This window comes from Piliocolobus tephrosceles, chromosome 15, assembly GCF_002776525.5.
Source record: "Piliocolobus tephrosceles isolate RC106 chromosome 15, ASM277652v3, whole genome shotgun sequence".
NCBI lineage: Eukaryota > Metazoa > Chordata > Mammalia > Primates > Cercopithecidae > Piliocolobus > Piliocolobus tephrosceles.
The window spans coordinates 37,003,090-37,016,905 of NC_045448.1; the positions used below are offsets into that span (position 1 = coordinate 37,003,090).

The 13,816-nt window shown below is 39.9% G+C and overlaps 1 protein-coding gene across 6 annotated transcripts in view; it reads right to left on the reverse strand.

The window, feature by feature from the left end:
• Nucleotides 1-2,297: 2,297 nt before the first annotated feature.
• Nucleotides 2,298-13,816, reverse strand: part of HEATR5B (HEAT repeat containing 5B) — a 108,501-nt gene continuing 96,982 nt past the window's right edge. For 2 of the 6 annotated variants that reach the window (XM_023216346.3, XM_023216349.2), the window contains 3 exons: nt 12,543-12,694; nt 10,515-10,728; nt 2,298-3,089 (listed from right to left, as the gene is read on the reverse strand). In XM_023216346.3, coding sequence (XP_023072114.1) covers nt 2,785-3,089; nt 10,515-10,728; nt 12,543-12,694 — 671 coding nt within the window. In that variant the 3' untranslated portion in view covers nt 2,298-2,784. Of the gene's footprint in view, nt 3,090-10,514; nt 10,729-12,542; nt 12,695-13,816 lie in introns of those variants that run through there. The other 4 variants (XM_023216348.2, XM_023216347.2, XR_002732431.2 and 1 more) reach the window with 4 other exon arrangements.

Below are 13,816 nucleotides of genomic sequence, written 5' to 3' on the forward strand. Positions count from 1 at the left end.
CAGATGGATCACTTGAGCTCAGGAGTTTGAGACAAGCCTGAGCAACATGGTGAAACCCTGCCTCTAACAAAAATATACAAAATTAGCAGGGCGCCAGGCGCAGTGGCTCACGCCTGTAATCCCAGCACTTTGGGAGGCTGAGGCAGGCGGATCACGAGGTCAGGAGATCGAGACCATCCAGGCTAACATGGTGAAACCCCATCTCTACTAAAAATACAAAAAATCAGCCGGGTGTGGTGGAGGGCGCCTGTAGTCCCAGCTACTCAGGAGGCTGAGGCAGGAGAATGGCATGAACCCGGGAGACGGAGCTTGCAGTGAGCCGAGATCGCGCAACTATACTCCAGCCTGGATGACAGAGCGAGACTCCATCTCAAAAAAAAAAAAAAAAAAAAATAACAGGGCATGGTGGTGTGCGTCTGTAATCCCAGCTACTCAGGAGGCTGAGGTGGGAGGATTGCTTGAGCCCAGGAACTTCTACCAAAGTTGCAGTGAGCTGAGGTTGCACCACTGCACTCCAGCCTGGGCAACAAGCAAGATCCCATCTCAAAAACAAGCAAACAAACAGAAAACATTACAGTAAGAAGCCAGTCACAAAAAACCACATATTAAGTGGTTCCATTTATATGAAATGTCCATGAGAGGAAAATCTAAGAGACAGAAAGCAGATTAGTGGTAGCCAAAGTTGGGGAGAAATGGGGAGATTGTAGGAGGATAAAGGGTACAAGGTTTCTTTTTGGGGTAATGTTCACAATCGATTGTGGTGATGGTGGCACCACTAAAAACCATTGAACTGTATGTACACTTCGCTGGGGTACAGTGGCATGATCACAGCTTATTGCAGCCTCAAACTCCTGGGCTCAAGCAGTTCTCCTGTCTCAGCCTCCTGAGTAGCTGGGACTACAGGAGTGCACCACCGTGTCTGGCTAATTTTCTTTTTGTTTAACGTAGAGATGAGGTCTTGCTGTGTTGCCCAGGCTGCTCTCAAACTCCTGGCCTCAGCCTCCCAAAGTGTTGGGATTACAAGTGTGAGCCACCATGCCCAAACTGAATTGAACTATATGGTATGTGAACTGGATCTCCATGAAGTTGTTACCAAAAACAAAAACCAAGGAGAATAATTTTGGCAATGCAAACCTGAAATGAAAAAACAACCAGGGACAAGTGTGGTGGCTCATGCCTGTAATCCCAGCACTTTGGCAGGCTAAGGTGGGAGGACTGTTCAAGCCTGGGAGACTGAGGCTGCAGTGAGCCATGGTCATGTGCCACTGCACTCCAGCCTGGGCAACAGTGAGACCTGCTTCAAAACAAACAAACAAACAAACAAAAAAGGAAAAGAATCTGGGCGCGGTGGCTCATGCCTATAATCCCAGCACTTTGGGAGGCCAAGGTGGGCAGATCACCTGAGGTCAGGAGTTCAAGAGCAGCCTGACCAACATGTGAAACCCCGTCTCTACTACAAATACAAAAAATTAGCCAGGCGTGGTGGCGGGTGCCTGTAATCTCAGCTACTCAGAAGGCTGAGGCAGGAGAATCGCTTGAACCCAGGAGGCGGAGGTTGCAGTGAGCCAAGATCGCGCCACTGCACTCCAGCCTGGGCACGACAGAGCGAGACTCCATCTAAAAAAAAAAAAAAAGAAAAAAAAACCACCCAAAAGTCAGTGAGAAAACAGGCAAGACAAAGTACCTATCTGAGGTATCTAAAAGGCTGAGTGGAGTTCAAGTGTAGTGAACTATGATTGCATTCTAGTCTGGGCAACAGTGTAAGACTCTGTCTCTAAAAGAAAAAAGAAAAGAAAGGAAAAGGGAAAAGAAGAGAAAATGTTCAGAAAAGTGACTTTGCTTTTGATCATACTTGTTCAGTCTGTTACACTATGTGGTGTAAAACCTGGTGTTTAAAATTTGCTAAATGCTCTGGCAAACATTCATTTTGTGAATTATCTATTTTGTATGGTAAAATGTCCACTACATGAGAGAATGGCATCACAGTAATTATGCCCAATTCAGTTTTGTATCCCCTGCAGCACTTAGCTTGATGCCTTATACAGAGTAGGCATTCAATAAATATTTGATGAAGGAAACTAACCATCATAGCCAGAACTTGAGGTTCTGTAATTACAAAACATAACTGAAGCCAAATTTTAGCCATTAAAAAAGCAGAATATTACATTTAAAACATTTTAGTGAACCTTTAAATGAGAATTTTAATTCTGCTAACAACTAAAATATACATAGCACAATTTAGTAATTTGATATGAAAGCTAAAAGATCCATCAGAAAGGTAAGGACATTTTGGGAAATGCTTAGAAAATGCTGTGATTTTATTCATAGTATATACACCACAAAACAGACACTTTCCATTATTTTGGTTACTTCAAAATTTAAAATCTGCTTGTTTTTCAAATCACTTTTTTTCATGACAGATGCTGAGTTCTGACTCATTTTTTTGCCCTGACAATATCAATAGGCTGCCCGACTACATGACACAATTATGTTTTTAGCATTTAAATTTAAGACTATGGCTCAGTGTTTGAAAAATAAATAAATTAACAAAAGAGAAACATTATTAAGAGGAAAAAGAAAACATATTCACCACAGGATAAAAAAAAAAATCACTCCTTAAAAATCAATAAGTGGGGTTAGCATTATTTCACTTATCCTACTTGGAAGCACTATAATACCAAAATACAAATACAACAGAACCCACAGATCGCCTGGAATGATACAGAGGCCATCACTATTTAGGTGCTAGGTGACAATATAAATACAAATAAATGAAAGTACAAATTAAAAAAAACTTGTTTTTAGCTTAATTGTTGGTGCAGAATGTATGGCGGGGGCTGGCTGTCTGGCAGCCGCTTTAGCTTTGCTTGCTTGGCTTGCTCGAACGGCAGTTTCTAGACGCACTTTCAACTCAGGAGCAGCTCCCATTACTGTCTTGAAAGCATGTGGATACAGAGGTCCAATATGCATTAAATTCTGGAGTGCAAACTCATGAAGATCTTTGGAAGCTGAAGTTGCTGAGGCAATAGAATTTTCATCCAGCAGATAAGATATCAAAGTGGGAACTAAAAGAGCAAGTAGCTGGACTCCTGTAAATAATAAAGTATGAAAAAAGATCACAAACATAAAGATTATAATAAACTTTAAAAACTAGGCAATTGCCATGGAAGATTGAACTATAATAAAATATAAGTAAACATGCACAGCCTACTTTAGACCTCAATAACTCATAATTAATATGAAATATTTACTAAATGTCCAAGCTGGAAACCAGGTTTGTTAATTATATTTTACATTTACATTAATTTGCTTTACTTAAATAAAAAATGGGCCAAAGTTTAAAAAGTAATAAAACACTTTACAATTGCCATCTGGTAGAATGTATCTTCAGAGTAAGATTATAAAATTTGTATGGGCATTCTAGAATCAGGAGATTGGCGCGGGGAACAGAAACCTGAAAAGCATCTATTTACCATTATTTAACTAAAACTAGTTGTTTCTTTCCTCTTTAAGTAGAAATACAATACAACTTTTTTCCTATTTCATCATCCCCCAGAACTCACAGTGAGGGGAAATTCCTCAAAACTAAGGGAATACATAAGCTTAGGGTCAAAAAAACAAGAACCTATGTCTGACGGATATAAATTTCAAGTCCTTAAAAAAAGATTTATTTGGAGGCTTCATCTCCTTTTGGTAGTCTTTTGTCAGTCTTTTGTCTTTACTTATTAGCAACTCCATCCTGAGATGTAAGTTTCATTAAAGGTGATGTTTTTCTAACAATTAACCTTTATATGTAATTGTGTGTGTGTATAACATCTCTTATAATCACATTGAGAATTATGTTTTCTCCCCCCTTCATTACTGTTAATTTTTGTAGAATGACAATTGATGCAATTGTAAGGCAGCAGGTAGCATCTGGTAGAGAATGTGTGACACTCACTGATGTCAGCAAGGACAGTCATAAAAATCAGCTAAGCCTTTCCAGAATCCCAGTGCCACCCTGGACCTTACTGCCTATTTTCTTTCCCTGCTGTATGTTTTTTCTTCACAGCTCCTATCAATTTCTGCATCTAACTATAGATGTTATATCTACATCTAAAATTGATATATCCATCTTCATCACTATATAAAATTATACAAAGACTATGTCTACATATAGACACACACACACACACATATACACACACACACACACACACATGTATAGGGGACGAGAAATGTTTACTGTCAGTGTTTTCCTACCATAAATGGAAGCTCCATGAGCTCAGGGACCTTTGCCTGTTTTATTTCATGCTAAATTCTCAATGCCTAGAACACTACCTGGTACACAGGCATTCAATAACTATCCTTTGAATGAATAAACACACACTCTTTCTCTTGGCAGCTACCCAGAAGTTTCCAATTAATTGGATTTTTTTCCATATTAAGTTTTCAGAAGAAAGGTAAAAAGGTTATTTTTAAAGTCCCAGGTAAATCCTCCAATCTTCTAGATTTAGTTTAATTTCCCTCATGTAGAATTTTTTTTTTTTTTTTTTTTTTTGAGACGGAGTCTTGCTCTGTCGCCCGGGCTGGAGTGCAGTGGCCCGATCTCAGCTCATTGCAAGCTCCGCCTCCCGGGTTCACGCCATTCTCCTGCCTCAGCCTCCCGAGTAGCTGGGACTACAGGCGCCCGCCACCTCGCCCGGCTAGGTTTTGTATTTTTTAGTAGAGACGGGGTTTCACCATGTTAGCCAGGATGGTCTCGATCTCCTGACCTTGTGATCCGCCCGTCTCGGCCTCCCAAAGTGCTGGGATTACAGGCTTGAGCCACCGTGCCCGGCCTCATGTAGAATTTTAATAGTATTATAGGGGTGGGTGCGGTGGACTCATGCCTGTAATCCTAGCACTTTGGGAGGCCAAGGTGGGTGGATCCCTTGGTCAGGAGTTTGAGACCAGCCTGGCCAACAGGGCGAAACCCTGTCTCTACTAAACATACAAAAAATTTGATTAGGCACGGTGGCTCATGCCTGTAATCCCAGCAATTTGGGAGGCCGAGGCGGGCAGATCACCTGAGGTCGGGAGTTTGAGACCAGCCTGACCAACATGGAGAAACCCTATCTCTACTAAAAATACAAAAAAAAAACAAAAAAAAACTTAGCCGGGCATGGTGGCACATGCCTGTAATCCCAGCTAGTTGGGAGGCTGAGGCAGGAGAATCAATTGAATCCAGGAGGCGGAGTTTGTGGTGACCCAAGATCGCACCATTGCACTCCAGCCTCGACAACAAGAGCGAAACTTTGTCTCAAAAAACAAGACAAACCAAAACAAAATAAAAAAAAACCCAAAAATATTAGCTGGGTGTGGTGGCACATGCCTGTAATTCCAGCTACGATGGAGGCTGAGGCAGGAGAATTGCTTGAACCCGGGAGGCAGAGGTTGCAGTGAGCCAAGATCATACCACTGCACTCCAGCATGGGTGACAAAGCGAGACTCCCTTTCAAAATAAAATGTTAAAAAAAAAAAAATGTTAATAGTATTATAAAAGCTGGCTTTCATAATAAAAAATAAAGTGGAGAATTATAAAGTATATGTAAAACTATCTTCAGTGTACTGGCTTGCTAATCGGAAGAGGTTTCAATAGGTTTTCAATAGTAGGTTGAAAACTAAGGTTTGGGTTTTAACAATTTTAAAATATAACTGGAAAAATTATAAGTTATTTAAGTATTCATCAAATATCGAGAAATACGCAAGTATTATAGCAAATGTTATATAATTTGTTTCTACCTGGACACTTTTGTTATCTAAATGAAAACGGTAGACAGCACATAGAACAATTAGAGTACTAAGTGCTAAAAAACGTGGGTAGCATTTCAGTATAGAATTCACCAAGAGACTCATGAAGCTGAAGAATACTTTGAGATTTTATTTAGTTGGTTACAAATACCAAATAAATTATATAAAGGGTAAGATCAGAGTGAGAAGTAACTAGGCAATATTCCTCAAAGAAAAGATCTAATGTAGGTTTAATAGATTTGTATAAGAAGAAGAGAAACAACAACTGAGGAAAGGGAAAATAGTATGAACAATGTAAAGCGATTAAAAGAAGCACAGGAAGGAAACTGATCTGGTCAGGTTAGTAGGTACATGTTGGGGAGCAGAAAAAACATTTTGAAAAGCAAGCAGAGATGTTCAGACTTGATGCTGTAAGGAAAGAGTAAACTTTTCCAAATTCTTTTTTTTTTTTTTTGAGAGGGAGTCTTGCTGTGTCGCCCAGGCTGGAGTGCAGTGGCCGGATCTCAGCTCACTGCAAGCTCCGCCTCCAGGGTTTAGGCCATTCTCCTGCCTTAGCCTCCCGAGTAGCTGGGACTACAGGCGCCCGTCACCTTGCCTGGCTAGTTTTTTGTATTTTTTAGTAGAGACGAGGTTTCACCGGGTTGGCCAGGATGGTCTCGATTTCCTGACCTCGTGATCCGCCTGTCTCGGCCTCCCAAAGTACTGGGATTACAGGCTTGAGCCACCGTGCCCGGCCAACTTTTCCAAATTCTTAAGCAAAGGAGAGATAAAATTACTTTAGGTAAATTTGATGGGGAATATCAGCTAGGAAAACTATTATAGTTATCCATTTAGGAGGTGATTAGATACAAGACTAAGGTACAAGTTTCTCTTGAATCCTAGAGAAATTTCAGAAAGAGATAGGGAAGATTTGAATAATAGAGTCAATAAAGATGATGAACAAGGAGTCAAATATAATTCTAATATTTTTAGCTTATAACCTTGGTCATGCAGGGTGAGAAAACATATACGGCCCATTCTTATACTGGATACTGTAAAGTTGAAAACAAAATTAACACTTGTAAATGAGATGAAAAAAGTTGAGTGACTTAAAATTCAAAAGCTGAAAATTTACCCTCTTGGAATCATGTAACCATATAAAATATGAAGTATAAAAATGTTGCCATCAAATGAATATGATTTACATCCATTCATTTATTTGATGGTATCCTCCTAATGAATGTCATCTTATTTCACTAATAAGATTTGTCTGCCTTTACTTTTTGCATGGCATTTAGCCTTAGATTTAGTTTTAATTTTAAAAACAGGTGAACTGCTTATTCTACCTCTTAAAAGTCTTATTAGAGTGCAAAACATCTGTTATTTGAGTGAAGCAGTCCATTAAAAAAATGAAGAAATCATGACGGTGCTTTTTTTTTTTTTTTTTGAGACAGAGTCTCACTCTGTTGCCCAGCCTGGAGTGCAGTGGTGCGATCTCGGCTCACTGTAACCTCTGCCTCCTGGGTTCCAGCGATTCTCCTGCCTAAGCATCCTGAGTAGCTGTGATTCTCCTGCCTAAGCGCCTGTAGCTGGGATTACAGGTGCATGCCACCCTGGCTAATTTTTGTACTTTTAGTAGAGACGGGGTTTCATCATGTTGGTCAGGCTAGTCTCGAACTCCTGATCTCACGTGATCTGCCTGCCTTGGCCTCCCAAAGTGCTGAGATTAAAAAAAAAATTTTTTTTTTTTTTTAAGAAGAGACAGGGTTTCATCATATTGGCCAGGCTGGTCCTGAACTCCTGAACTCATCATCCGCCTGCCTTGGCCTCCCAAAAGTGCTGGCATTACAGGCGTGAGCCACCATGCCTGACAGATGGTGCTGATCATTGATACACCTCACTAATAACACTACAAATTGGTCTGGTTGATAGTTGAAATTACAATGCTTTGGTTGTTTTATACCTTAAACTGAAAAAGGGTCATTTATTTCAAGGCCATTGTTAAAGTCTAACTAGCTATTAAACTAAATTATACAAAGACATATATATTTTTACTGTCAAAAAAAAAATATGGAATTAAAAAACAAACAAAAAGGTTCCCTTCCCTATCTGTCCTCATGCTAAATTTAATTCCAAATTAGGGTGCCTGTACAGGAATTTATCCCAAGAGTCAACTCAAAAATATTTTAAATACTAGAAGGCAACAAAACTTAGTGCTGGGATTACAAAGTGAATAAGATTCAGTCCTCATCTTTATGGAATTTACAATTAGTAAAATAAAAATACAAATAAAATTTTGATTTGCCAAACATAGGCCATGTCAGTCATAAAATTTTTGCCTAAATAACATATATTGTTACTAATTTCAACTAAATTTATCAACTTCTTCAAACACTGCCCTTTCTGACTTTCCCAATTTTGATGTTGTTTTCATGCCACACAGTAATATTTGCTTATTTTCATTTGCCTTCCATAACCAGTTAATCATCAAATCAGATAAACCTTTCTTCCACTTTCTCCTCTGCATTCTTTTCTTCTACTGGCGTAGTTCTGGATTATTATTTTATAAAGGAGCTACTGCAATCGCTTTTCAAAAATCTCTACTACTTTTCCAATTTCCTATGAAATGTTTTTAAGAGAAGAGGAAAATAAGGTACCGTTTATAGAGGTGGAGAGCAATCTGACAATATAGATTAAAAGTCTTTTTTTTTGAGACGGAGTCTCGCTCTGTCACCCAGGCTGGAGTCCAATGGCACACTCTCAGCTCACTGCAACCTCTGCCTCCCTGGTTCAAGCGATTCTCCTGTCTCAGCCTCCCGAATAGCTGGGATTACAGGCACATGCCACCCTGGCTAATTTTTGTACTTTTAGTAGAGATGGGGTTTCATCATGTTGGTCAGGCTAGTCTCGAACTCCTGATCTCACGTGATCTGCCTGCCTTGGCCTCCCAAAGTGCTGAGATTATAGGCATGAGCCACCGTGCCCAGCTAATTTTTTGTATTTTTAGTAGAGACAGGGTTTCACCATGTTTGCCAGGCTCGTCTTAAACTCCTGATCTCAAGTGATCTGCTCGCCTTGGCCTCCCAAAGTGTTGGTATTACAGGCATAAGCCACTGTGCCTGGCCAATTAAAAGTCTTAAAATGTGCATTCCCTTCTTGTCAGTAATTTCACTCTTAGGAATCTGATAGAAATAATTTAAGAATAAAGATGCTCATCTCAGCCAGGTGCAGTGGCTCATGCTTGTAATCCCAGCACTTTGGGAGGCTGAAGCAGGTGGAATACTTGAGGTGAGGAGTTCAAGACCAGCTTGGCCAATGTGGTGAAACCCCATCTCTACTCAAAATACAAAAATGAGCCAGGCATTGTGACGCATGCCTGTAATCCCAGCTACTCGGGAGGCTGAGGCAGGAGAATCACTTGAACTTCAGAGGCGACGTTGCGGTGAGCCAAGATCGCACCACTGCACTCCAGCCTGGGCAAGACTTTGTCTCAAAAAAAAAAAAAAAAAAAAAAAATGCTCATTCTGATCTTGAAAAATTAAAAACAGCTTAATGTTCAATCATAAGATACTAGTTTAAAAAGTACAGTCTCTCTACAATTAAAAATCATATTTTGAAGGACAAATATTATATTGTGATAAAATCAAAGCTTAAGTATTAAGGGAATAAAGAAAATATATATTAAACTGCATAAGTCTCTGGTTAAATGGATGTATGCATTAAATTTTTCATTAAATTTAAAAAAATTTCTAAATAACAAGTTTTGAGATATTTTAATAATGATGTTTGGTATTAATACTTAACTGGTGATATTTGTTATAAAGCTTTTATTCCTCTGATACGAAGATTAGAAGGTTATTATTTTAAAACCCTATGAAACAGGCACAGTAGCTCACACCTGTAATCCTAGGTGTGAGCTACTGTGAAAGGCTAAGGCGGGTGGATCACTTGAGTCCAGGAGGAGTCAGAGACCAACCAGGGCAACATGGCGAAATCTTGTCTCTACAAAAAGTACAAACATTAGCCAGGCATGGTGGCATGTGCCTGCATTCCCAGCTATTTGGGAGGCAAAGGTGGGAGGACTGTTTCAGCCCACGAGGCGGAGGTTGCAGTGAGCCAAGATGGTGCCACTGCACGCCAGCCTGGGTGACAGAGCGAGACTCTGTCTTAAAAAAAAAAGAAAAAGAAAAAGAAAAAAAAAGCCCTATTAAACATCTATATTTTTCCTAGATCTTAAGGGATGCCTACATTCCTAGAAAATTAAAAAAAATCAGTGTGTTGAAATGCCACTGGCAATTCATTTTAACTTCCTGCTCAAAAAAAAAAAAAAAAAATCAACTCACTACATTATATAACATAAGCAAAGGTCTGTTTTTTCTTCCTTTTCTTTTTTTTTTGAGATGGAGTCTCGCTCTGTTGCCAGGCTGGAGTGCAGTGGCGGGATCTCAGCTCATTGCATCCTCTGCCTCCCAGGTTTAAGTGATTCTCCTGCCTCAGCCTCCCAAGTAGATGGGACCGCAGGCGCGTGCCACCACACCCGGCTAATTGTTCGTATTTTTAGTAGAGATGGGGTTTCACCGTGTTAGCCAGGATGGTCTCGATCTCCTGACCTCCTGATCCACCTGCCTCGGCCTCCCAGAATGCTGGGACTCCCAAAGTGTAAGTCACTGCGCCCAGCAGGCCTGTTTCTAATATCAAATAAGATTTATATATAATACAGATCTTCATTTTGAACTAGTAGCTTTTTATAAGAATATACTTACTGTTTTGTTCTTCACCAAGAGCAACCAATGTTTCAAGAACTTTTATTCCTTCTTGAACTGCTAAAAGCTCTATGTTACTGGCTGGTCTGTTTCTTTCAACAGCTTTTAGCTTTTCAACCACTATTGGAGCTAATGAATGAATATAAGGAGTTGAAAGGGCACGATTGGAATGTTGGAAGACTGAGAGGAGAAGCTGGTAACATTTGGCTTGAACCTGTACAAGAAGAATATATTATCAATTAACATGTGTATAGTTCTTATTTGCTGTACAATCACATTGCATCTTACTAGGTACTGAAAAGAAGTGATACTGCAGGATGAAAATGGAAATTACATTTTCTACTTAGAGAAATGGAGTAGAATAGAATTTTCTGACAAAAATTAGTAAAAAATGTTCATATATTTTAATGATCAAATCACCATGCTTATACAATTCCTGTATTTCTTTTTTTTTCTTTTTTTTTTGAGATAGAGTCTCACTCTGTCGCCAGGCTAGAGTGCAGTGGTGCCATCTGGGCTCACTGCAATCTCTGCCTCCCGGGTTCAAGCGACTCTCCTGCCTCAGTCTCCTGAGTGGCTGGGATTACAGGCACGCACTACCACACCCAACTAATTTTTGTATTTTTAGTAGAGATGGGGTTTCACCATGTTGGCCAGAATGTTCTCAATCTCCTGACCTCGTGCTCTGCCCACCTTGGTCTCCCAAAGTGCTGGGATTACAGGTGTGAGCCACCGTGCCTGGCCCATTCTCATATTTTTATACTGTGAAATATGTTAGAAATCAGTTATTCCCACTTCTGTTTTTAACTCTTCCTTTAACGTACAATTGTCCCTCCCATTTTAACCAAATATATTTAGCAAGGAAAGTTAATATTTGAATATCTGAAACAAAGCTATGAGAATACATTGCTTAGATATCTCAAAACCATTTGATTCCCTGGAAATGACTGTTAACAATGTAAGGTTTCCAGACTTAGAAAATAAAGTCTTACTGGCTCCACTTTGTATTAGAAAGGCTTCAGATTAACATTTAAAAAGGAAAAAAAAAAAAAAAAAAAAAAAGAAGGAAGGAAAGAAGGAAGAGAGGGAGGGAAGACCCATCAATATATGGGACAGAGTGGAATAAAACTATTTCAGTGCTTTGGTAGAACACAAGTGGCTAAATCTGGCTAGACACAAGAAAAACCTGAAGAACATTTTAAATATACAGATCCTGGAGCCACCAATCCGGAGACTCAGATTCAGGAAGACAGTGGTGGAGTCCAAGAATGTTTATTTTTTTGTTGTTTATTTATTTTTTGAGACGGCGTCTCACACTGTTGCCTGCGCTGGAGTGCAATGGCGCAATCTTGACTCACTCTGCCTCCTGGGTTCAAGCGATTCTCCTGCCTCAGCCTCCTAAGTAGCTGGGATTACGGGCGCCTGCCACCACACCCGGCTATTTTTTTGTATTTTTGGTAGATATGGGGTTTCACTACAGGCTGGTCTTGAACTCCTGACCTCCTGATCTGCCCGCCTTGGCCTCCCCAAGTGCTAGGATTACAGGTGTGAGCCACTGCGCCTGGCCTTCAAGAATGTTTTCTGCTTTTTAAAATTTCTGACGTGCAGCAGGCTTGAGAATCACAAGTTTAGACTTTGACATTGTAAAATAAAAAATCTTACTTTCTAGACAAACTAGAGGTTCTAGTAGGTTCATTAAAATGTCTAATAATGTAAACTTCCCCTTTAATGTCCTTAGTGTCATTTAAATAAACACTGGAAAACATAATCATAGACTCTTGTCTCTACCAGTATGCCCCAGGGTTAATCAAATATTTCAGATATTGGAGAATTTCTACATATGTGAATAAACACATACATGTGCTCTAGTGCTTAAACCCAGTGATTTGTTTTGGTTTTTCCATTTAAAAGCCATAGTGCAAATACTTAGCTTTTAATTATGTATCACATATTTTAATGAATCAATCTGACATTTTGCTGATAAAGGGAAATGTTTTTATTTATGTCTGTTTAAAAAGTGTAACTTACCCATGGGTCGCATGAATTTAATGCATTTTTAAATCTGTTCATGCAGCCATTCTGTAATGACTGGACTCCTATTATTTCACTACTAGCAGACCACAGGAAGAGTGCAATTGCTGTTAGCATGCTGACTTCATCAGGTGTAGGTACAGAGTCTTCTGAAAATGAAAAATGAAAGAAGTGTGCTGTTTCTAAAACGTTTGGAATTTTATTTTTTTATTTTTGTAGAGAGAGATGTTGTCTTGCCATGTTGTCCAGGCTGGTCTTGAACTCCTGGGCTCAGGTGATCCTCCTGCCTTGGCCTCCCAAAGTGCTGGGATTACAGGTGTGAGCCATTGCGCCCAGCCAGAATTTTAATCTTGAACAATCATCTCTCTCTCCCCGCAACATTTATAGTAGTATTTGCCTCAATCTAACACAGTCCACAGACAACTGTAAGAAGTTCTATGCATAAAGTTAAATGTATACAGTTATGTTTAATGCTAAATGATTATAAAATATTCTAATTAATTTTAAAATTCAGAGTACTTTTTAAGTGATATCTCCTTTCAATTTAGTAAATATGAAAACCTGTAAATTCCATACAACCATTAAAAAAAAAAAAAATCAGTCTGGCGCAGTGGCTCATGCCTATAATCCCAGCACTTTGGAAGGCCAAGGCAGGCGGAACACCTGAGGTCGGGGGTTCGAGACCAGCTTGACCACAAAATTAGTCAGGTGTGGTGGTGCATGCCTGTAATCCCAGCTACTTGGGAGGCTGAGGCAGGAGAATTGCTTGAACTGGGAAGGTAGAGGTTGCAGTGAGCCGAGATCGTGTCATTGCACTCCAGCCTGGACAACAAGAGCGAAACCCCGTCTCAGAAAAATAAATAAATTAAAAAAAATAAACTTAGACAATTTCCTGAAGACAGTGTTCTAAGAATTTTAAGGAATTTCTTTCCATTACATTTATTCAGGAATAGATACAACTTGAACAGAAATACAGTACATAATTAGAAATACTAGGAATGGCCAGGCGCGGTGGCTCAAGCCTGTAATCCCAGCACTTTGGGAGGCCGAGATGGGCGGATCACGAGGTCAGGAGATCGAGACCATCCTGGCTAACACGGTGAAACCCCGTCTCTACTAAAAATACAAAAAAAACTAGCTGGGCGAGGTGGCGGGCGCCTGTAGTCTCAGCTACTCGGGAGGCTGAGGCAGGAGAATGGCGTAAACCCGGGAGGTGGAGCTTGCAGTGAGCTGAGATCCGGCCACTGCACTCCAGTCCAGGCGACAGAGCA